The sequence below is a fragment of the Pyrgilauda ruficollis genome, unplaced genomic scaffold (genome assembly GCF_017590135.1).
Source record: "Pyrgilauda ruficollis isolate IOZ18807 unplaced genomic scaffold, ASM1759013v1 scaffold41, whole genome shotgun sequence".
Lineage (NCBI taxonomy): Eukaryota > Metazoa > Chordata > Aves > Passeriformes > Passeridae > Pyrgilauda > Pyrgilauda ruficollis.
In genome coordinates this window covers 6110220-6135366 of record NW_024525601.1, presented here as the reverse complement: position 1 = coordinate 6135366, position 25147 = coordinate 6110220, and the positions used below count along the sequence as shown (strand labels likewise).

General features: G+C 38.1%; 1 protein-coding gene across 2 annotated transcripts in view; it reads left to right on the top strand.

Annotated features, from left to right (window-relative positions):
* Positions 1-499: 499 nt before the first annotated feature.
* SMCHD1 (structural maintenance of chromosomes flexible hinge domain containing 1) overlaps positions 500-25147 on the top strand; it is a 69622-nt gene continuing 44974 nt past the window's right edge. Inside the window, exons 1-12 of one of the 2 annotated variants that reach the window (XM_041477752.1) lie at positions 500-727; positions 11968-12043; positions 12484-12645; positions 15222-15304; positions 15406-15536; positions 17065-17179; positions 17332-17451; positions 20676-20842; positions 22946-23039; positions 23292-23502; positions 24335-24452; positions 24540-24723. In XM_041477752.1, coding sequence (XP_041333686.1) covers positions 548-727; positions 11968-12043; positions 12484-12645; positions 15222-15304; positions 15406-15536; positions 17065-17179; positions 17332-17451; positions 20676-20842; positions 22946-23039; positions 23292-23502; positions 24335-24452; positions 24540-24723 — 1641 coding nt within the window. In that variant the 5' untranslated portion in view covers positions 500-547. Of the gene's footprint in view, positions 728-11967; positions 12044-12483; positions 12646-15221; positions 15305-15405; positions 15537-17064; positions 17180-17331; positions 17452-20675; positions 20843-22945; positions 23040-23291; positions 23503-24334; positions 24453-24539; positions 24724-25147 lie in introns of those variants that run through there. The other variant, XM_041477753.1, reaches the window with a different exon arrangement.

Below are 25147 nucleotides of genomic sequence, written 5' to 3'. Positions count from 1 at the left end.
CGGCGGGCCCCCCCCCCGGGGGCGCGGGGCGCCCCCCCGCCGGTCCCGCTCGCGCTGCGGGTCCCGCGCCACCGCCCGCTCCGGGCGCAACGGCCGGCGGGCGGCAGCCGCGGGCGCAGCACGCGCTCCCATGGCCCAGCCCGCCTGCGCTTCCTGCGGCGACGATGACGATCCTGATCCCGATCCCGCTCCTGCCCCACCCGGCGGAGGAAGTGATGCGAGGCGGAGGGCGCTAACTTATTCCCAGGTCGCATCGCCGAACCGGCGCTTTTGTTTCCAGGCCCTTCTCACCCGCCTGCCCAGCGCCCCCTCGCACCACCTCGCATGGCCGGCAGCACAGCCACCGCCGTCCCTCTCCTTCCCTCCCTCGCACTTTCTTCTTCCGGGTCTCTACGGCGCCTTTTCCCTCGGCTTCCAGACCGGCTCCGCCTCCTCCTTCCCCGGCCAGGACGTATTTTGCCGGGCGGGGGCGCTAGCGGGCCCGGCAGCAGGAGCCGTCGCTGCCGCCATCGCTGCAGGACGGCTTCAGTCTCCTCAGCTCCCCAACATGGCAGCAGCGGCGGGAGGCAGCCGCGCCCCTCGGAGGCTGGCGCTGCTGACCCCTCGCGGCAACGGGGACCGCACCGTGTTCCTCTTCGACCGGCGCCGGGAGCAGGCGGACCCGGACGAGAAAGTGCTCAGCTACGGCAAGGACAACTACCGCGCTTTCCGCAGCGCCGTCTGCCAGGTACGCGGCAGGGCGGGCGGCGTCGGGCGCGGCGGTGGCGTTGTTTCACGAGTGAGCGTCCGTCCCTGCGGCGCTGGGGCTGAGGGGCGGCCGGGGCGGAGCGGGGGTGTCACAGCCGGCTCGGGGGCCGCCGCGCCCGCCGCCTGCCCGCCAGCTTTGTTGCCGGGATAGGTGGGCAGCCATGGCGGAGAGCCCGCGGCCGCTCCGTCGCCGTCGCCTTTCTCCCGCAGCCCGAGAGGCCGGTGCGGGGCGGCGGCGGGAGCAGCCCCTGGCGGCCGGCGGGAAGGCAGCCGGCGGCCCCCGAGCGCCCCCGCGCGGGCAGCGGCGGCGGCGGGCGCGGTGCCGCGCTCCGGAGAGCGTTTGTCGTTGGCGCGGTGCTTGTCGTTTAGTCACAGCGCCGGCTCGGGGGTCTCAGGGGTCGCTTCCAGCCTAAAGGGTTGTGTGGCTCTGTTTCTGCTCTCCAAAGTGTTGGCGATGAGCGCCGTTTCCCGTCTGCAGCGGTGGCTGCCATTTAAATACCGTGTCTGGCGACGCCTTTGCCCTGTCGCGTGTCCTTTCGGTTCTTTTTCTCTGTCGTAACGCGAAACGAAACTTACTCCATCTTCACAGCTCGGGGAGGTGGAGATTCTTTTCCGCGTACGGGCTGTTTGCTGTAGTTTGCTGGCGCTGCTAGTGGGCATCGCCCGTTTCTGTCGTGGTTTCGTTTTCTGAGCGAGTGGTAAATGCCATAAACCTGCTAGCTGCCTGCACGTTTTGTCATGTGAAATGCGCAGGAAAATCAGCTCTGAATTTTTGTACTAATTTAGTCTGATAAAAAATTTAATTTTAGTTTCTTTATCCAGTATAATTTCCTCTTCATTTTCTAGCATGTAAATTCTATTTTTTTGAATATAGATGGGCTATATTAAATATCTGTTTTACATTTTAAGAAATGGAACTATTTCTAAATTTCATTAAAATTTATCGATTTATGAACAATGTAAGTACTACCAAGTGCCACTTTTATTTGTAATACAACTATATCATGATGAAATATGTGATTAATATAAGTATATGAGATAATAAATAATTATATACAAGATACAGACAAAATATTTATTGGGAAAAAAACCTAAATAAGTAGTGTATAAATTGTTTTATGTCTGGACACTGTTTAATGCAATGGCTTCGTACTGTGATAGAAGCTTTGAGTTGCCAATGTCAGCAGGGGTAGCTGTCACAGAGTTCTGTGTCCAAAATGGTGTAGCCATGATCTGGTAGGGTCACTGAATCTTAAGGCAGAGTTGTCTCCTCTGGAAGTGTCCAGAAAAGGAGTAGCGGTGGCACTTTGTGGTATTATATGGTTTAGAGAGTGTGAAGTCTTGGAAGACTTGGAAGTCTTTTGGATTCTGTGGTTCTGTATTCATAAATAAAGGGGTTATGGAGTGTTAGCACATTCCTTTGTCTGATCAGTGCCCAATAAAGAAATGAATACTCTACAGTGTAGTATTCTGAGAAGCTAGACAATAGGGTGGGTTCATGACCTTCCAAGGGTTTGTATCTCCTATGAGTAATTAATGAGTGTTACATAATTTTCTCCAAGAATTGTCTTAATAGATATACCTAGTACCAGATGAGCTTTAAGAACACTAAGTATTTTCAGTAGTTGAGGCAAATATGTACATGATGAATCTACCCCTCTTTTCTCTTAGATTTTGTAATTAATCAATGGGCTGAGTGTAACACTAATTTACAATTTATTCTAGAACGGAGTCTGTCTTTTCTGTTTTTTTTTTTACATATACTGCACACTCCAGTGACATAACGTTTCCATGCCTCCTCATGGTGTGCAGTAGTTCACACAGCTTTTGGCACATTTGCAATTTTATTAAGAACTAAGCCATCATCACCAGCTGTGACAGATCTCGGGTACTAAGAGCTTCGGGGATTTTTTTTACCAGAGAAATGTATTGACGTTTTGAAGTCGGTACCTTAATGCCATTAGGCAGACTTCTCGCATGGGCAGCAGAGCGTTTGAGAAGCCTGATGCTGCAAAGCAGACCTTGCTGTGTTTGAATGTGATGCCTGTGCAAGTAAAATTTTCAAGTATAGTTTTTTTAGTATGTTTAATATCACAAGGCTTATCACCAGTCCTGTGGCTGTTTTGGGTGTTAAGGATAACAGGGCCTGTGCTCTTACAAGCTTATGCAGCAAGAACCTCAGCTGATCATTCTCCTAGAGAAGGACCTTCTCCAATAATGTGTTTACCATCAGTGAGTGCAGTCAGAGGTGCTTCTGTCACTGCTGGTTTCAGTGTGATGACTCTTCACACTTTGGATCTTTCATCATCTGATATGTGGGACATCTGACTCTGAAATGATGCTGAGACAGGTGGAATGGCATGACCTGTAAATGTTGGTACAGTGAAAACTGGACAGGCAGAGGGTTGGGGTGTTTGCTATCTCATATCTCCCACACCAACAATATACAAGTTCTAGGACTTCTAGAAGAGCATTCTGGCATCCAAGAGCTTTTGTGTTTCTCTGAGTGTTATACTCCAAAGTTCTCAATTTCTGGCATATTGAAAGTTGCAACTAATTACTTTTAGGAGAAAGTGAGATGAATGGGTTCACCTGAAACCATGGGTGGTGCTGAAAACACGGCAGGGAAGTGATGAAAGCTCAAGAAGGACGATTCTTTTGTTAAGCTGATTTTGAGTTGGTTCAAACTAAGGTGAAGTGCAATGTTGTATTCACTTTTAGACAAATAAAGCTGTTAGGCACTGTCAGACTGCTTGATTGGGCAGATACCGAGTATGCAGCAATGTGGTTTCCGTGGGTCTCCTGTGTGGTGGCCCAGCTTTCAATGGACTTTGATTGGCAATTTGTCATGCAACTGAATGATGTGACTGTAGCAACACAGGCACTCCCACGTGGTCATGGCTGACAAGGATACCAGAAATAATAAGCCGTTGGAACTATTTATGTTGTGAACATCTTCCTATGGCACAAGAGGATTACTCCGGATAGAACTGGATCTTCAGCAGTCAAATCCTACAAAAAATTATGAAATTAAACCTGATTGTGGTATCTGATGATCCTGAGTTGAAAATACTTAAGTACCTGAAGGCATGGTCTTAGGCTTCTACTTCTGAGACTTAGGGGTTTTTAAAATAATGTGTAGAGAAGGTATTTTCTTGTTTGTGGAGCAAAACTGATTCAGCCACTTCAGAGGTTGATTTAGGATCTTATGCGTGTTGTGTCTGTTGTCCTATAAAATATTTCTCTATTATTACTAACGTATTCTTAATTAATTTTTGAAATTTTGGGGGGGTCTTCTTAAGCAAATGGGTTTTTTTTGCTATCTCCTAAGCAGTTAATGCATGTTTGTGTAGTTGGAAGTGGCTTTATATACTGATAAATTAGCCTTTCATTCTCAGTGTTGCAGGAGGGAAGATTTAGGGAAAAAAATCTTATAAGAGGGTGGAGCTTATATGGTCTTCATTCTTCATCCTTGTAGTGGTCAATCCTAAGCAGAAACCTCTTAATCAAGAATAATGCTAGCTTGAGTATTCCATTTGTGCTCATGTGGAGCAGTCATATAATTTCAGTCTACAGAACCGTGAAGTTTTGAGGTGACTAAGTGGGTTAAATACTGTGTTTTGCTTCTTCTTGGCAATACTGTTTCTTGTGCTCCTTATTGTTGTCTTCTGTTAGGTCTGTGCCCCACTGCTTGTCCTGATGTGTAGAGTATAATTCAAAAATACTTAGTAGCAATAAGCAGAATGGAGCTAAACTGATGGCATCTAATCTGAGATGCCTTGCTCGCGTTATCCAGGTGCACAGTGGAGCTGGACCACTTCAGTTTGTTGCTGAGATGGCAGAAATCCTTCAGGCGCTTAGAGAGGTCATGTTCCTTTTAGAGCAGAAAGGTGGCTGTGCTGAAAACTGCACTGAAACTTGCCACGTGTGAAGGGATTTTTGAGAGGCTTTGAGGTGAACTAATGTCCTAGGGTAAGCTGAAGCTTGTATTATGCTTCAGCTACCAGTCTGAAGAGAGTAATGGTACTAAGATTAGGGTTATTACGTGTGTAGGAATCAAGCTCATTGGTAAATGCTTCCTTAGTTCTTCTGGAACTTCTCCTCATTGTTGTGATCTCCTTGTGTAAAACAAAAAAAGAAACCAACCTATAGGTGTGTAATCTATATAAAAAGTAAATATCTGTAATTGAAGTAGATACTCAAAAACGAGGTATCACAATAAAACAAAGTTTTTTGCTTTTAGTCTTTTGTCACATCTTTTGTTGAGCTTCCCATTGACCTGTCTACTTACTATTTAAATAGATTATTTTGCCAATCCGCCCAAATAAATTCCAGCGTCTCAATGAGCCAAGAAGCAGAAAAGGATATTCATTAAGATGGTGTATGGAAAATAAGCATAAGTGTAGTATCAAATCAAGACAAGAAATAAGTGAATTTTTGGTGAATATTTGCTTATCAATACATAATAAATAAAGTGTAATTAAATTATTTACAATCAAAGAAGAATATTAGGAACTTTTGCAAGTTTGTATCACCAAAACATCATTCTGAATAAATGCTTAATAGAGATACTTCCATTAATGATGAAATCAGTCCATCTTGCAATAATTGTATTTTTGTATTTTAAGCCCTATGTTTGTTTAGCAATTTTAGCAATTCTCTATAACCAGAAACTAAAAATAGATGTATTTTAAACATGCTGTGCATATGCAAAGCAAGTTTCTCCTTGATTTTTAGACATTGTTGGAAATACTGTAAGATCTGTGTAAGATGCAGCAATGCTGGAAGTTTTTTCCAACACTATCATACTGTATTTCAGACTTCACTGAAATTGTTACTGATGTTTTGGTGGGAAGAAGAATGCAGTTTTCCTACCTTTGTGCACTTAGGTACAGCCTTATGTGCATCAGTTGATTTGGAGAGCTGAGTGGCTTGTAGGTTCCTGGCTGGTCAAATTTGAGTGCTGGCAACACAGGCAGATGAAGAGTATCAGCAATCTTTAGGATTAGTTATCCAGGTGCAGTTTTTAGATGTGACTGAATTTGGTTTTGAAGAGTGGTTTCTGAATTTTTGTTTCTTTAACAAGTGGTGCCATATAAAGTATTTTGGTAGAAGTGGGCATGAAGTTAATGTTAAAATTCTGGCTGACAGCTGCACTGAGTATTTGTGATTGTGATTTTAGACACGGTAGTTTGTGAAGGTCTTGTGGACGTTATTGTCTAGACTTAGGCTAAGTCTAGTAACATGCTCTTTGTAGAAATTCTGGGGTCCCAAGCTTCTTTCTGCTTGCTAAAAGTTGCAGATCTTGAAAAGATGTCTGAGTTAACACATCATTCTGGACAAATGCACTTGTGACTTCTGTAGAGATCTTGTGTCATACAATTTGCCTCTTTTCCTTTTTTCTCTTTTTCCATCAAAATTGTGGTAAAACTTTAAGAAACCTCAAAAACCTATTCTATTACTGAATCTTGTGATACATAGCAATGTTCAGAGTGTGTCTGTTCAACTCTTAGTTCTTAACTTCTTTTGTTGATTACTTTTTGTTAATATTTGGAAGTGTATCACTGAACTTATGAAAGTAGTGAAGCTTTTAAGTATGACAGGGGAAAAGGACCTTGAAGTTCTGCAAATGTTATCCTCTGTAATTTGTTCTTTAGATTGAGATGGTGCTGTCAATAAAGGATGGTTGGAAAATATTTTAGAGCGCTAGTGTTCATTGCTAGTTTTTGTCTGCAGATAGTCTCTAAAAACCACTTGACCAGAAGATATGGGCTCCTGTGTATTTCTGTAATATATAAATTTTTGCTTTTAGCTCTAAGAAATGCTTGGAAATAATTTCTACCTTTATTTTTAATTTCAGCTACTTTTCTAGAGACTTTTGGATTCTTCTTTCTGTTGGTGTCCAAAGATATTGTATATAAGTTTGTGTTCTGACATTAAGGAAGCTTCTTGAGTTTATGGTTAGAGATGACTATTATCCTCCTTGCCCTGTCAGCTACTTTTCTAGAGACTTTTGGATTCCTCTTTCTGTTGGTGTCCAAAGATATTGTATATAAGTTTGTGTTCTGACATTAGGGAATCTTGAGTTTATGGTTAGAGATGACTGTTATCCTCCTTGCCCTACTACCATGAGTGCTTAGTCCCAGGTCCTCAGCAAGTTGTCATCATGTTGAGAACTATCCTAGCAGTAAATTGGAAAAGTTTATTTGATCAGCATTCTTAAGAGGCACGTACAGTTGTTCTCATTTACTTCTGGCAAGGTCTCCACTTAATCTTTTTATATTTTAGTTTTCATATCTGCTACTTCTGTTAATTACCTTAATATTATATAGTTGTATGAATAATTGAGAGAGACGATATAAAACACAGTTCTTGGCTTGAAAATCTGGGATTTGAGAATGAACTAGTTTCCCTTAAATGAATACTATCATTTCATCCACTTGTTGATGTAAGAGATTTCTCTCAATTTGGACTGATAAATCTTCATGAAATGGGCTAATGAACTGATAAATGCATGTCTTTCAGATGATAATTTGGTAAATGGCGTGGGATATTCAGTTAATCAGTGCAAAATTGCAGAAGGCTACAGGCTTCTCAGTGTTTGGATGTGGCTCTTAGTTTTTTCAGATTCTTGGACAAGTTTTTGTAAAGGAGCTGCTGGATCAATTTGAAATACTGAAAAAGCTATATTGCCTTTTGCCATGTTGGGTAGCTAAGTGTATAACTGTGAAGGAGAGCATTGAAAATCACATCATCAGATTTCTTTACGTTTAACTAATACAGTTCACGTTCCCCTTTAGAGGTTAGCAATACAGTTCTAATAGTCAGAAAAAATACTTCTTGGCTGTGGAAGGTGACTCCATGTTTTGTCTCTGTTATCCCCTGGCTGCATCACCAAGCTCTGCGGCCATTTATTCTCATTATTCTTATGCGCTGTCTGCTTGGATTGGTTACAGTAGGAAGATGCAGAATTTTAAGGGTACAGAAGTTGCATATTGTAGGGAACAACTGTTTGTGTTGGAAAGGTTTGGATTCCAAGGGGTTAAACATCTTTTCTGAAGATATTGTAGTTTTGGCTTCACTGTTCTACCTTTGTCATGTTGGAGAGTGTTCTATTCCTTCAGTTTTAAAAGTCACCACCAGAAGGACCAGAGGAAGCAGGCCATTGACCCTGTCCTTACAGCGTGTTATTTCTCCTTCACTTACCACCTCAAGCCTGTTCATGTGACTGCAAGCTGTGGTGGTACACACACAAAGTTAAATATTTGCTCTTTGAACACCTTTTCCAAGGCAGATAGTAAATCTAGAGGCAAAATCTATGTTGACTTCATGCTGAGTGTTTTAGTTGGCTCAGTAGGCAGGTAAGACTTGCTGTGCATGTGTAGATCAAGTAGCAGTAAAACTTTTGAGCTTTTGTGCTCATATGTGAAAGAGAAAAGAAACAGAGGCCTGTTTGAAGAAGTATAAGCTGCTGAGGAGTTATCTGGATTTGAGGGGTTGTGTTTTGTTTTGAGGTTTGTCGGGTTTTTTTTTTAGTTTATAAAGAAAACCTGTGACTGAAGCTCGTACATAAACTGAACCTTGCTTCTTGATTGACATTTAAAAGTTAAAGATACCACAGTTCATTCACACTTTGTGTCATACCTGTAAAGTGCTCTGCTGAAAGCTTCTTGGGCGTGTGACGTTGTCTCAAACTCCTTTAGCATTATATTAATTTCATGTCATAAACATCTACCAGCAAACTGAGAGCTATTAACTTTATTTATCATGAAATATAGGTGGTGCTCCAGACTGATCATCCAGTTACAAGGAAGACATTTTTCCTGTTTGTACAGGCAGCTTTTTTGCTTATGTATCATTCCATGGGTTTAAGTACTGATATCCTGCTGTGTGCAAAACAGGTTAAACTCAGGGGTTTTGGGTTTTTTAAATTTAACTTGTTGCCTGTTAACACAAACATCTAATGATTGATTGTGGGGAAAATTAATCACTTAGAGAAGTGGTGAATTTCCTTCCCCTTTTCCAAACTCATCTTCTGTCATACACCATTCTTTTCCCATTCCTAGTCTAATTTATTCGTGTTCCCCCAATGCACATCTCATGGTCAATCCCAATTCCTTTGGTTAGGTAACAGGTGGTGTGAGACATCAGCTTTATTCTGCTGCTCTTACTGTTTGTTTTCCTGCTATGATGAATTGCCATAGGTCTCAGCTCCATGGGAGTAGGAGGACAGAGAGGAAATTCTGTGCTCTGACATGGATCCTCCATGGGCCTCAGCACCTTTGGGACCCTCCGTGCGCTGGTGTGGAGAACATACTTTCAATGGATCTGTCCCTGGCAATGTTTCGTGATGCATTTCCTCTGTTGCTTCCCATTTGTCTCTTCTATTTCTTCCCTGATAAGTTAGAGCAGAAGCACCATGTGCCCTTCTGGTGTAAATTTGGGTGAGGAGTGCTCCATGGCTTTGAGAGCTATCTGGAACTGGCTATGGCTGTCTCAGGGCAATTGATTGCCTCTTCTCACACTGGTCACCCCTACAGCTCTCTGACATCAAAGCCTGGCAGCATACACTCAGCATACTTCCAAGTGTGGTTTGGCAGCTAATTTGGTTTTCAGTCAACAGCTATGGTTGTTTTCCCAGAATATTAAAATTTTGGTTTGTTGACATAATCTATACTTTTCAGCCTTTTGGTGTAATTTTTCCTCTTCTCTATGCATATAACCGTTCATCTTTGTAGCACTTTAACTATTGCGTTTGCATGTAGCAATATGTAACCAACAGTGTAGGGATCCTTGCCTTTTCACACGTCTGCCTTTTCTAGCTTCTGGATTTATTTGAAGTTTGTATCTGTTTTTTTCCCCAACATCTCTTCTTTTGTATACAAAAAGATGAAAGCTTTCACTTAGTTGTTTGAACGCAGTAACCTCCAAACATTCACTGTGTTTTCACTGTGAGTATGCAGAGGCATTTGTGAGCATAGTGATTGTACTCTTGAAGATTTTGGTGACAATAAAAGCTTCATCATGGTTGTGTGTCTGGATTATCATAGAATAACTCACAGATTTATCATATGAATGTGTTTCTGGGTTGTCTCATAAATCTTATTAAGTTGAGTTGTGAGCGTCCTCAGTACTTATTTGGAAAAGGGCACCATGCTGGGCTGGAAAAGAAATGGCAGTGAAACCTGAACTTCTTACCAACAAAAGATATCATGATATCTCTTACATGTACAAATCTTACTGAGAAATTGAACATTTGACCAATCACTGTCTGTCAGAACTGAATGAAAATCACCAACTGTACCAGTTAATTGCCCAGTAGGTTCACTTTAACTCAGGAATGACCAGCAGCTTCTCGTTCTGGAAATCAGATCCACATACTGTGCAGCTGCATCACTGCTACCTGGCATAGTGGGAGGAGACAGGGACTAGGGTAACCAAGAATGTAGGATAGAGGGAGGGAGGAAGTAAAACAAATAAGTCTTATATAGAAATGAAGCATTCAAACTGAGTAATCCCCAAAGTTTACAAAGGATATGGCCTGTTAAACCGTGGCATGAGCAAGAAAAAACAGTAATCTGCAGTCCAGACTGCCGAACTTGGTCTGTGTACCAACTTAGCAGCTTGTGAAGTGGAAAGGACCTGATGCCAGTGGACACTGAAATGCTGGGTTCACCCAGGAAATTGAAGCATAGCCTGCCAGGCTGTTTGGTTTGGTTTAGTTGAGTCTCTCCTGTGGAATGGGGGAGAGGACCAGAAGGATGAGGCTGCCCCTGCTTCCATAGCAGGCTGCTGTCTTGTACATGCACTAGCTGATCATAATTTCTTGCTGCCTTAAAGTAAATACTGCGCCCTTCATAAGGGTGTGAGAGCAGAAGAGCCTTTGGGAGACTGAGAAAACAAGGAAGCTGTAGTTATAGCTGGAGGGAAAGACGCTTGTCTGTGCTTTCAAATGTAAAACTCTAGTTACTCTATATTAACCACTGACCTTGAATGGCACAGGAGGATGTTAGCTTTCTAAAATCCATATATTTTAATGCTTATTTTTCTTGCTCTGAGCAATTTTGTAGTTGTTCCTGTACAGATTTGCTATGTGGAAATTTATGTAAAGTGAGAGGTAGAATTGAAGTGATCTGAATTGAGAAGAATTAAAAAGTATTAGTCCAGGTTCTTAAGTTCTGAATATCAGTCTCTGTGTCATCTGCCTTTGTTTCACTTGCACCAAGTACTATGAGAAATTCAACATTTTTTGTAGTTTTGGTGATGGATAATAACTGTATCTTTAATGTGGTCACAGGGAGAAAGTAACTGAAATATGGAAAGTAGGCTCTTAATGAAACCATAAGTAGTGTTCAAAAATATTTTCATGAGTCTGAGTAATAGGGATGGAAAGAGATGTGGGAAATTATGAGGGCAAGCTGCTGCAGATAATGCTAGAACTTTCTTCAGGGGAGAATCTGGCTAAAAGTGCATAAAGTACCTGAGTTGTCACTGCAAGACTGATGGGGTTGATGGAGTTTGATGAGACTAGGATTGTCTTTTACTTGAGTTTCAAAGACTGGAAAGGCAGGAGAAGGTACAGATAGTAATTTTATTATTTTGGGAAAGAGCATCAGGGAGCAAAAATGAAAGTAAAAGTAGAAGCATTTAAATGCATGTAGAAAGCAGGATAGAAAGTCTAAAGCGACAGTAAACACGTTCAAAAGAAGGCATCAAAGTGGCAAAGATTGTTTAGGTTCAGAAAAGTGTTTTAACAGTAAAGAATTTTTCTGAAAGAAGTCTTTATTTTTTTTTTAGATGTATGATATAATTGAAGAACAAAGACTTTAATATCCAATGCTAAGAAATATTAGGTTGGTTTGGTGTCTCAAGAGTGCATTTAAATATGGGACACCCTCTAGGTCATAACTATTGCTGTAGTTCCACAGTCTCATTCCTCTGCCCTCAAGGGGGCTTATCTGTAAGACAGTTCTTCCTCCTTAAAATTCCTGTTGCTCACTAGAGCATATTTTATTTTATGCAGGTAAAAGTATGGACAGCTTTGGCTAAATTGAGAAAATAAGTGATCCTAAATTCAACTGTGTTCTAAGCGATTATGTGATTACTCATCAGTAGCTTGTGACAAAGTAAATAGACTGTGCCTTTTTTTTTGTTTTAATGTATCTGAATAGTTTTTGGACTACTTAGTTATCGTAACTAAATAACTTTCAATTTTTATAGGCATTTGGCATACCTTCTGATGACACCTTTGTTATCACCACAACAAATAGGAAGGAAATTACAGAAGATAACTTCAGTAAGTATCTTAGATGGCAAAATAATTACAGTTATTTCTTATCTTGATCATAAAGGCCACATGATAACTGTTTGTGCTCTATGACATAAAGTAATTAACTGAAAGTACAAATCCTGTAATAGTTTGCCAAAAATTGTTTTAAAATTACTTTCACAAATGTGTTTTTGATGTGTTTGTATGATGACAATTATACTACGTATCTCCTGTCACAAAGTCTGTAAATGATAGGAAAAAGTTATATGTACATAGCTGTTGCCTGGGAAAATTTGCATTATAAAGCTTGGAAATGTGAAAATATATTAATTTAAATGTTGTTAAATGCCGAGTGGGCAGCGCCTAGGACAATACACAGATTACACGGCTAAGCCCGTAATTGCTTTGAGAGCAGAAGTTGCCTGATGCAGTGCCCTTGAAAGTACTTTGTTTCATCTTCACTGCAGGCGAGCTTGTTCACGATGGAGTTACTTTATATCTGCTACAGTCAGTTGATCAAATGTTGCTTTTGGCAACCAAGGAACGAATCGACTTTCTGCCCCACTACGACACACTTGTCAAAAGTGGAATGTACGAGTACTATGCCAGCGAGGGCCAAAATCCTTTGCGTAAGTACCTGCAAAAGTAATCTTTTGTAAATGATGTTTATATGAATATAACATAGTTATGAGCAATTCAACTTAAAATTATAGCTGCTAAAAAAATTAATCTTAACTGTAAAAGAAAAATTAGCTGTGTTCTTTATACAAATTTTTCTTTTAAAAATTATTAAAAGTAGCCACCTAAGAATCCAGATTTATAGAGGTACCTTCTCAAATACTTGTTCAAGAAGTTTGAGTATTTTAGAAGTAAAATAACTTCAGCCTGAATAATCTTGTGCATGTCATTCAGACAGGTCAGCATTTGTGTTATCAGGCTTTTGTCACCTGTACTAAACTGTAGACTCTTTGAATTTCGTGACCAGTTTTTGTGTGAGCTACTATAGAATGTTGTGTGCCCTCCCGTCTAGGGTGCTACAGGGCTTAACTTACCAAAAAGTGCAAGCATTTCTTTAAAAAGATGTTGTTTTAAGTAGTTTTTATCGAAGTGGTGCATGAAATATATAACCAGCATTTTGTATTGTTTTATTGAATAAATTACTTCCTGTTTATGAGTTCTCTGAAAATTCTGTATGTGTCTGTGATTACCTTCTAAGTACTATGTACTTAATAGGTACAGCAGGTTCAAAATTACACAGGAGAAAAAAAGCAAAAAAAAATCAAGAATCAAGCATGATACCATTCCTGATGTTTTAAGAATATAAAATGTTTATAAATAGCAGCTGTTATTTTTAAGGACCAGTCTTTCCTCTTTGTGCACGTCATTTGTTCCATGCTCCAGGATAGGCACTGTATTGGTTTGGGTTTGGTGATACTGTTGAGTCAGTGGTACATCTATCCCTGTGCACAGGAATTGCTGTGTAAGGCCACACAGAGTGAGCATTCTGTGGAGATCTGTGCTTTTTTCCTGCCAGCAGCCATTAGTGGACCTGTTACTTTCTAACACAGAAGCTGACTGGAAAGGCCAAGCTGGGCTTGGTCTGCAACGACCACACCCTGGTGTAATTCAATTAAATAGACAAGTGTAAAGTGCTGTAAGGACTCTAAACCTTAGCAAAAGACCTTTCAGTTGTTAAAGGGTGTGGTGCATGGGTCGCCGGGAAACACCCTTGGGGATAGAGGAGTAGAGTGCATGCAGTTACTTAAATGCATGCACTTAACTTTTTAAAGCACAAGAACAATTGATTTCTATGTGGAAGAAATCGGGTGTAGAAGGCAGGAGAATAGCATGGGCTGAGTAAAGACTTCCTGGTCAAACTAAAACACAAGAGGGAGTTGCACAGCTGGTGGAAGCAAGCTAGAGAACAATATAGCAACAATAACTAGCAAGCAAGCTAGAGAATAATACAGGGATATTGCCTGGGAATGCTGGAGCAAAATTAGCAAGGGATGTGAGGAGGAATAATAAGGGTTTTACAGATACATTAGAAAAGGATGACAAAAAAAGTTGTGCCCTAAATAAATGAAATGTGAGGTGAGGGGGTCTAGGGGCAGCTGACATGGAGAAGACTGAAGTACTAAACCAATACCTGACCAATTTTGAGTGTTGATGAAGGACCATTGTTCTTTGATATGGAATAGTAAATATGGGTCACATAACTGATGCTTAGCTACTCTGTTTGTAATGAAGAAAATTGCAAAAAAGTGCATAACTGTTTTTATACTTCAGTAACAACTTGAGGGAAAATGCCATGTGCTTCAGTGTTGCTGTGTTACACTAATACTCAAGGGTTTTCTTTTACGTGTCTGAAGTGTGTGGCGAGTGTAAATTGCACTGTAGCATTCTGCAAATTGAAGAAAATTTGTAGAACTCTGCAAATTGTAGGAAATAAGGTTTTCTTTTTAGAGAGACTGAAAGGAAATGTCTGTTCACTAAAGCCGGTCGATCAGATTGAATTAATCTGAATTTGATGTATTTTTTTCCAATTAAATGCAATTTTCCAGTAAAGTTAGGTAGTTTTACTTTAATGAGGTGAGTTCTCCAGGCATTAATGGTTAGAAACAATACATTTGTGCAAACAGTTTGCCTATTTCTGCAGTGTATTGCCATGGATCTGACAGAAATTTGGTTGTATTTACCATTCACTGAAATCCTTCAACCATTTCTACAATTTTCTTTTATGTTTTTTATAAACAATTAACATTTTAGATGTTTCACGAAATTTTCAGATTTCAGATTTGGGTTTCTTCAGTTAATTAATTTTTCCCTCAATATTTTAACAAGTCAAAGTCCATTTGTATGTACTTTTGACTCGCATATGAATTATAAAAATTAATTTCTAATCATGAAAGGGACAAATCTGTCTTTTGGTAAGGAGATGGTTAGTTTATCATTGCTGTTTCTAATAATTGTGACCTTACCATTAAGAGATGTGAGAGATTCAGTGATGAAACAAATCATAAAGTATATGTACAAAAGCTATTTATTTTTTAAACAAGATGTTATGCAATTTTGATTTTTCTGACAGGGCTTAGGTCTTGTCTGTGTTTAGGTAATGTGTTTTCCTAATTGCTTGAAAGAAACTACTATAAGTGGGTGTCTGTTTCTGAGCACTAATAGGGTTATTTTTCTTCAATTTCTTTAGCATTTGCCCTTGCTGAATTGATTGACAATTCTCTGTCAGCTACATCTCAAAATACTGGCATTCGGAGTATACAGATAAAATTGGTAAGATAAAAATACTTTCATGTTTTCAGATGTAGTTTGCATTATCCTTTTTTTCCTGTTGTTCCTTGTTGATTTGTGCTGTTTGTCTTTCCCCAAAACAGTTGTTTGATGATTCCCAAGGAAAACCAGCTGTTGCTGTGATTGATAATGGAAGTGGAATGACTTCTAAACAGCTTAACAACTGGGCTGTGTATAGATTGTCAAAGTTCACAAGACAAGGTGACTTTGAAAGGTTAGCAAATTCTAAATATTTCTACAACAATTAGCAAGCTCTGCAGAGGTCCACAAAATATGCTTTTAAGGCGTAGCTGTATACCAACACTTAGCTAAGCCTCATAATTTTGTGATTACATAAATAGACCCGTACTTTTTTCTAAGTAGGCAATAGAGAAGCTTTATGACACAAAACTGCTCTTCTGCTACTGTGACACACTGAATACTTTTTTATTCTTCAGGCCTTTTCTAAACTGTCTTTTGCTTGCCTGCATACAGTTAAGGACATGCTATGTCCTGCAGGGAATTTTTGTACCGTGTTCATCACCTGAAAACCTTTCAGTAGTGCATTAAATGATACATTCAATATCTTTTAAGGTACGGCAATAACAGATAAACAGATATATGTTTTAGTTCAAATTTTCTTTTTTTAATTTAAATTTTAATTCTATATAATATGATATAAATTGCAATTAAGATGTCTATTTTATGATGCAGGCTACACAAAATAAATGTTTTGCATTTAAAGAAGAAAGTGGAGGTTCTGTAGTGGGTTTTGTTACTTATATGAATTAACTTCATGGTTTTGAATCTGTTCTCAAGAGGTGTTCTGCCTGCACAGCCAGGCTCAATCCTAGTGTATAAAATTCCACAAAATCAGTTATGTACAGTTTTTGAGCTTCGGTCACATTTTAAATACCTTAGGCCTAGGATTCTAGATGTGGAGATGGTAATTACAGTCTCAGTCGTAACTACTTTGTCATATGAACAGGTAGTGTAAAAAGTAATAGGGCTGTGGGAAGTGATAATATAGCTGGGGGAATTGAAAACATTTCCAAATAGAAAGTCAGCGTCTTCCAAACATCTGGAGATAAGGGCATAAAAAGTGATTCTGGGTCATTTGTAAAGAAATTCACTACTTTTTGAAATTGCTGTGGATGAGTTTAGTAACGAAATGTATAGTATTCCTAAAATGCAGATTTAAACTGTGGATTACTACCACTTAATGGAAACAGAGGTCTAAATTTTTGTAGGATACCATCTACATCTTATTTTCATTTGGGACTGCTGTGATTTAAAAATAAATGTTTTTCTAAACTAGATAAGGCTGTTCAAAGTGACTTAAACAACATGGAATTTCATATTGATCGCATGCGTTATCTTTCCAAGTCTGCATTTAATAGTTGCTTGGCATTATTTCCCACTTTGACTTAAAAGTGTTCTTATGAAAGGATGCTCTCAGAAAGATCAGGCTTGCTTTTTAAGACACTTTCATTTCATAAGATTTGATTTGCGAGGAGGGGCAGAAATGTTTTATAAAATGACTTAGGAAAATACTTACTCTGTTGTCATCCTTTTAAAAAGAGTGCATCAGGAATTTCAGGCACATATTTTTAATCTTGCAGTTTTAAAAGGTATAAAATGAAGGATTTTTAAACAAAATGCCAGGAGGAGGAATTTAATGGAAGCTTTAGATCAGAAGTATCTTTGGGTTTTTAAATTACTTTTGTCTTGAAAAAAGTTATTAAAGACACTCTTATTCTTAGTGATCATTCAGGATATGTACGCCCTTTGCCAGTGCCTCGTAGTTTAAATAGTGATATCTCATATTTTGGAGTTGGAGGCAAGCAAGCAGTGTTCTTCGTGGGACAGTCTGCCAGAGTAAGTCAATGTCTGACTTTAATTTTATTTTAGAACATTTGCACGCAATCAGATTGTTACTTCCTAACTTTTAATCACAGCATAAAAGTATTTTATTATGTTAATTTTAAGTCTTTTTTTGGTTTTAAATGCTGTTTCTTTCACAAAATCAGATGATAAGCAAGCCTGCAGCATCTCAGGATGTTCATGAACTTGTCCTTTCTAAAGAGGATTTTGAAAAGAAGGAGAAAAACAAAGAAGCAATATATACAGGATTCATTCGAAACAGAAAGGTAAATAGCCTTAAGATTCTCACATTTATAATTGAAAGCCTTTCCCAGGTTAATGTGATTTAATTGTATAATTCCTGTAATACTTATCTGGGGATATCTTCATCTTATTGAATCACTTGCACCCTGTAGTGTAAAAGGAAGTAACGAAGAACTTGAAGACACTAGAGACAATTTATGCCTTATTTTTATGTGATGCTTTTTCCTCTTTTCAGTTAAGGTTAAATGACAGAAATGCTTTACAGTTTTACATGTCAGATTAAGAAAAATACTTAAAAATACTTTTCTAAGCACAGCAAATGTTTTTGTGTATGAAACAAAAATGAATTTTCTCTGAAGCAGTAAGGAATAACTTAGGGAACCAAATTGTATTTGTTTAGAAATATGTAAGACTAATCTGCATATGGGAGAAAAGTCCAGCCAGACCAACAAAACGTGTTGGAGTTATAAATATTCATAATGTTGTAAAATAAATGAACTGTTTAACTAAAAACTAAACTCAGCAGTCCTGATGCTTTTAATGAAGAACGAAGTAAAAAAGCTGTAAGATAAGGAGGAAGACTGAAAAGAACTGTTCTTTGGACATTTTTGGGCAAGGAGGGAGAGGCAAAGATTTAGCTAAGGGTGCAGATGGGAGGAAAAATGGATGGTGTGTATGACAAGGTAGTCAGACCTTGAGCCCATATCTGGTGGGCTATATCAGTGTTCTTGGTGTTTCATATGGATGAGAAAGGAACAATAGGTAAATAAAGTTTTTATCATTCCAGTTCTGGGTCAGTGAGTTGTTGAGGTGAACGCTCTATGTGTGGAGACACGAGGTTTGATTCCATTTCAGAAGGTTGATTTATTATCTTATGTTATATATTATACTAAAATACTACATTAAAACTATACTAAAAGAACAGAGAGAAAAGAATAATCAGAAGGCTACAAAGAACAAGAATAGAATAGAATGCATATCAAAATCCTGTGACTGCTCACAGCCTTGGCACAGGTGGCTGTGATTGGTCATCAATTGAAAACAATCCACATGGACCAATCGAAGATGCACCTGTTGCATTCCACAACAGCAGATAGTTATTGTTTACATTTCTCTCCTGAGGCTCCTCAGCTTCTCGGGAGGGGAAAAATCCTAAAAAAGAATTTTTCATAAAATATCATAACTACAGTGAGTTGCAACAAAGAATGAATTGCCAGAGTTTTTTTTTTATTCTCTCTCCAATATCAGACTCAAAAAATAGAAACAGAAAATAAAAACTGACTAAATCTGCTTTATTGTAAGGGGTACAAGTGCTTTCCATCCCTACTTGATATTAAAGAGAAAGGTTGGATGATATAAAGTAGAAGACAAACGGGCAGGCATAAGTTGGAAGAAAGTAGCTGAATGAGATGCATAGGTACCACTAAAGAGTTCAAGAAGGTGGTGCAATCAGCTGTTTGAAAAGTGGTAATAATATAAAATTGTATTAAATTGACGCTGTTAAAAATGCAAGTAAAGTTCTGTTTAGGATTAAAAGATAACTTGTACCTATCCAAGAGGGAGGAGATGATCTGAAAAGTGAAGTGTGAAGAAAATAGAGGTTCCCCTAAAAGATTCCTAAAACTCAGGTTTAGAAATTTTTTTTGCAAATCATTGAAATATCTAGGCCAGTTCATTATATTGGTGTGAAATAAAATGTGTGAATTCATATTGCTAATGACTTGAAAAATGGTCTGCATGGCACATACATCAGCATGAGACTACTGTGGCAGAGGTAGAAATTGTAAATGGATTACTAGTGTGAGAAGAATAATTGAGCCTTTGAGCCATTCAGTTGGTGAAGGAAGTTAGTTTTGCGAAGAAATCAAGATGTAATTAATATGAAACAAAAGGGACTTTAGAACAAGGCCATAACACTGAAGAGAAGTGGTATTAATGGTATCCCTGCTGGTCATCTTTCCTTGATGGGTAATAGGCACCTGTCTTCACTGCAGTCATTTCTCTGGACCATTGAATATTGCAAAGAAGTAAATAGTACTTTTTTAGTTGAGATAGAGGGTAGTAATGTAGGGGGAGGTACTATGGTAGTTTGTCATATGTAGCGGGAAGGCAATCAGATAATTTGGGAATTATATTTTGGAGGCTCTTTCAGTCTGTAAATTTCTTCCATGCTGTACAAAGTGGCACTTGTGCAGCTTCTAGGTTTGTCAGATCACATGGAGATGAAGACCAAGCAGCTCTGGCTTTTCTTTATTATGACCAATCCTATCACTAATATAGAATAGTCCAGGCTATGCTGTGGACAGGAAAAAGAGATACAGTCTTTTTTGATGAAAAGTCTCAAAAATTGTTTAATTATCCTCTTAGCTAAGGAGAGCTCTTTGATTCCCTGGGGAAAGTAAGTCTTGATAGAAGACCCTTAACTATTTCACATAACTATGGTTAGGTAGGACATGTCTCCTTTCCTGCCGTAGTAATGTGGGGTTAGTCTGCTTTCCTGCAAAATAAGGCATGTAGATGCATTTACAACAACATATCTTCCCAGCTGTAGCAATTGTTTGCATTCACTAGAAAGATCTTAATCTTTGTTTTAAAAATAGGCTTTTTTCTGGATGTGCCAATGTAAGGGATTACTCACTGGTCCAGTGTGAAGCATGACATCAACCACAGTGTCCCCCTGCACTTCAGAAAACTGTCGAAAGAGTAAAGTGCATCCATTCAGGAAAATACAATCAGTAGTTTCTGGAATCAGGAATCTCTCTCTCTGTTAGACTACTCAACATTTCATCTGGAACTGAGGATTCACCATTTTTTCTTTTACAGCAAAAGTGTTTCTTCCACTTGACTTTCTACTATAGAAAGCAGCCTATCCCTTTAAAAGCCAATAATTTTTTTGGCTTTGTTTTCTTAAAGAGGACTTAATGTCTTGCACACTTAATGCTTCCACTTGATGGATGAGAACATGGATGTCACACAGTGCTGCATTCAACACGATTAAATCCATTTCTAGACTGCACACTTTAAGTGCTGTGATGAAAGTGAGTTGAAAATAAACATTAGTGATGTCACATTCTCAGCTTGTTGACTTTAATTTGGAAACTTTTATTTTAAGCTTTAATCCTTTGTGATACTTAGCATCATGTGTTTTGTATTACTTTTCTGTTATGATTTTTAATCCCTTTCAAGTTGATGGGAGTTCAGAAATTCAGTTTACATCCCTGCTCTTATTATTTTACTCTTTTTGTAGCCATCTGATTCTACTCACATCACAAGTGATGATGAAAGATTTCTTCATAATCTAATATTAGAAGAAAGGGATAAAGAGAGTTTCACAGCAGTTATCATTACAGGTGTACAACCAGATCACATGCAATACTTGAAAAACTACTTTCATCTTTGGACAAGGCAGCTGGCGTAAGTGGTGATTTAAAAGATTTTATTTAAAAGTGGGCTACTGACAAAGTCAATTATGAACTGCTTCGTTTTTGTACTTTGATATTGGCCTTATTCCTTTTAAGGCTGTTGATACTACAATTAGCCTCCCTGTCTAACCAATTTTACAGAAGCAAACACAATTGAATGGGGCACCCCCAACCAAAGATGTGACTTGATGATTGATACATAATTATCCACTGTAATTTTTAGTAGCCTATTCATTTAATGGTGTGTTACTAATGGTAGAAGTTGTTTATCTAGTTACTAATAACTTCATCAGTTACTTTGCTCACAGCTGTGCTCCTAGCCTTGGTACCTAGCTTTGTATTTACAGTTTTAGGGGGATCTTTTACTTGGTTGACTTTTTTAAACAACAATAAAAGAAAGTACTGCTCTTCATCATGGTTTGAGGAAGAAGGATATATGACACTCTCTGGTCTGTACTGTAATAATGTCATCAGTGGGCCCGCAGAGCCTGGAGATACCTGTGAATAGTTTGGGCTTACCTGTTAAGATAAAGGATCCATCTGTGAATGTAAACTGAAATACAAAGTTGTAGACTGATTTTGAAATCTGGCAAACTACAGAACTTTGTTTTCAATCTATGATTTTATTTTTGTGATACTTACAATCTGATAATAAAAGGTGTACTTAAAAAGAGGATTAATATAAGAATTAGGTAATATATTACTATGTGAAATGTCATTCAGTGTTGCACATAAAAACTTGTTACTGGAACCATTTTTAACCTCATGAAAATAAAGGGTACATCTAGGTGCTCATCAAGTGAACGCTCACACTTAAATGTGTGTTAGTTATTTCCAACCATCTCTTGAAGTGAAAGAGCTGCTTCTGTTTGAGATGGAGCCCAGGTGCAATTATTCAGATATATGCCCTGTAGCTGTTACAGTAAAACCACTCATTTAGCCTTCCAGTGCTACATAGTCCTGTGTCACTGTTTCAGCTGTAATGGCTCTTTTCCCCTTCTGCCACACGTGCACGATACCAGTTTCATTTCATTTTAATACACTGCAGCACAGCCCTTGTCATTTTGGATGCTTTGAAGTGGAGATGAACCCCTAAAGTAGCAATGTCTTAAGGCCGGAAGACTGCCTTTTGAAGTCTGGAATAAATGCTCACAAAATACTAAGCAATTTGGACATACCATAAAATCCTGAGCAATGAGACCAGGAGGTGCTTTTTTCTGGGAACCAGGATTTCTCTTTGGGGAACACTTAGTGCAGTGGAGGTCAAGAGCAAAGCAGCTATAAACTTGCAAGTGCATTTGACTTTACTCATGCATTCGGTCCCCTTGTCTCGTACAATCTCATTTTTCTCCAAACCATCCCCCAGAGGTTTAAGGATTCAGTCCTTGAAGTTGGAAGAACTAGCTATCTTGCTGAAAAGTTGAAGTAAATGAAGTTAAGTTCCTCTGTTTTCTGAGATTGCATATCTCTGTGAAATTATTTGACCATGTGGATTTTTTGTAACTTCTTAAATGAGGAAAAATGATAGTTAGAAAGCAATGTTTACAGCTGAAAAATAATTTCTATTATGCAGGTCACATCCATGACTCCTACCTATATTCAAATTTGTGTAAATAATGTAAAGATAGTGATTGATTGTTACATATTTCTATTACTGTTAGAAAATGGATATGAAACTGGTATCAGAGACCAAGTGTGGAAAGATTTGTGGCTTTAGTTCTTTCTGATTTCCAGAGTGTAGAACAATTTACAGTAGTTTTTTTAGTTTACCCTTTGATGTAAAGGATCTGTAGCCATGTAACAATTGTATTTTTTCCCTTACTCTTTTTTTTTTCAAATGTGTTTCCAATTATTTTGCTAAAAAAATTGTTCCTAGTGTAATTGTGCATGACAGAGATGAGAGGAATGAAAAGGAATCACTCCCTTTATTAAATCTTCTGTACCAGATATATGTTGTCAAGGAGTTGATTTATAACAGTGGAACAAACCAGTTATTTTTTAATAAAAATATAAGCTTATTTGGAAATTTTTTAGAATTATGTGCAATTTTTAAATTTCACTTGCTGGTTTGGTTTTTTTCTGAAATGTATTTCAGACATATCTATCACTATTATATCCATGGACCAAAAGGAAATGAAGCTAATGCTGTAACAAAAGAAATAAGCCCTTTCAACAACATCGATATTCAGGTAAGAGATTTTATACATGTTAGTCGAAAGTCCTCTTTGATGGCAACTTATTTTATATTGTGCCTGTTTCTCTGTAATCATGCATTTTAAAATACAGCACTCAAGATGTGTATGTGGTTTAATTTTTTGAAGTAATTCTGTTTAGCATTGCAGTGTAGGAACTAACTCCTTTGCTAACTGTCAATTGTCAAAGTGCTTATTACTGTAAGTTTTCTGCTCTAAGGGAAATCAACTTGTTTTCCTTTTTCCCAGATTTCAATGTTTGAAAAGGGAAAAGTACCAAAGATTATCAATCTGAGGGAGATCAAAGATGACATGCAGACATTGTATATAAACACTGCAGCAGATAGTTTTGAGTTCAAGGCACATGTTGAAGAAGAAGGTATAGTTGAAGGCATCATCCGATACCATCCCTTCCTTTATGATAAAGAAACATACCCTGATGATCCATGTTTTCCATCAAGTAAGTGATGCTGCTTGTCAGTCCTATCATAGACAGTCCTACTACTCTAAATATTTTAATGAAATAAAAACCAGAACAATTTTAAGTTGAAGTGCAAAATATTACCGGATTTAGGTTGTGACAGAACAGAAAAGTTCGCATTCTTTTGGATGAACAGATCCTGTGAATTGGCTGTTGTGGTAACTCATTCCTGTAAACTTGATCTTTGGCATAACACCGTCTGATTTCAAATTATAAACTCTTATGTAACTCATTATAAACTTATGGAACTTCAACTCCAGTTAAACTTCACGCTTTCTTGACTATATCTTTGCTCCAACAAAGTAATAAAATAGGAGCAGTTAGATTCAAGAGATTGTAGTATCGAAATACTGCAAAGGACAACATGTAGTCTGAAGTCTTTTGTTTAAAATTTGTTTTACTCAGTTATGAGTTTTCAAATGCTAGGGGTTTTAAAATACTTGTGTCTTTTTTTTTTTTTTTAACAAAATCTTGAGTTAATTGGTACAAGATTTCATGATACTTACAAGAACATCAGTTGAAACTAAGGAAAAAGTAACACTCAAATTTTAAATTTTTTAATTTGGTAATATTTAACTTCCATTTAGAATTTTTCTTTACCTTCGTTAGTTTTTCTGCTTTGGTAGTTCTAAAACAAGAAAAAAATGTAATATTGTATGTAATGAGCCTGATAGAATGTGCATTGCTACTGTGCTGAATGTAATAACAATAGTACTTCTTCGTTAAGATTGCTATGGGTTTTGGTATTATTTTGGTTTTTTAAGGAAATATATTCAAGGAGACTATCTTTTTTTTTTTTTTTTTAATCAAGGATTAAATGATGATGATGACGATGACTGTCTTTTAGTAGAAAAAGGTGCCAGAGGAAAAAGGCCTATTTTTGAGTGTTTTTGGAATGGAAGATTAATACCATACACAACTGTGGAAGAGTAAGTGGTGATGTGTTTGTACACTCTCTTTCTGTAGTGTAAACCTCTCTTTATAAAAAAGGATTGTAATGACTTTCTCCTTTTAAGTTTTGACTGGTGCGCTCCTCCAAAGAAGAGAGGATTGGCACCAATTGAATGCTACAACAGAATTTCTGGTGCATTGTTTACCAATGATAAGTTCCAGGTCAGCACAAACAAACTCACTTTCATGGATCTGGAGCTGAAGCTAAAGGATAAGAATACTCTGTTTACAAGAATCTTCAATGGACAGGTAATTACTGCATTCTGTTGTGTTTCTTCTTGGTGAAGTTCAGTGCATGTAATACAGAAACCTTTGCTCACTGGTTATTTGTTCATGTCTCTCTACTTTAGTGAGTAGTAAAGCTGAGTCTTTAAATCTGAAAACTTAAGACTCAGTATTTTTTCCTTTTCTTTTCTTGAAAAATTACTTTATTTAGTTGTTAATGACAGTTTTTGTGGAAAGACCTTCCTCCTAAAGGAATATGACTGCTGGGGGAAGCACTTTTTTTTTTTACTTGAAGTGTAGCTTTCCTAGAATTTTTTAAAGTTTTCAAACTGAATAATCCTTTTTTTTCCTTTGCTTCTCTTTCTGTGTTTCATTCTTTTCTGTTTGTTCTTTTGTCCTTTTTGTGTGTGTGTGTCTTTCTGGCTTTTTGTTTGAGTACAGTATCTCT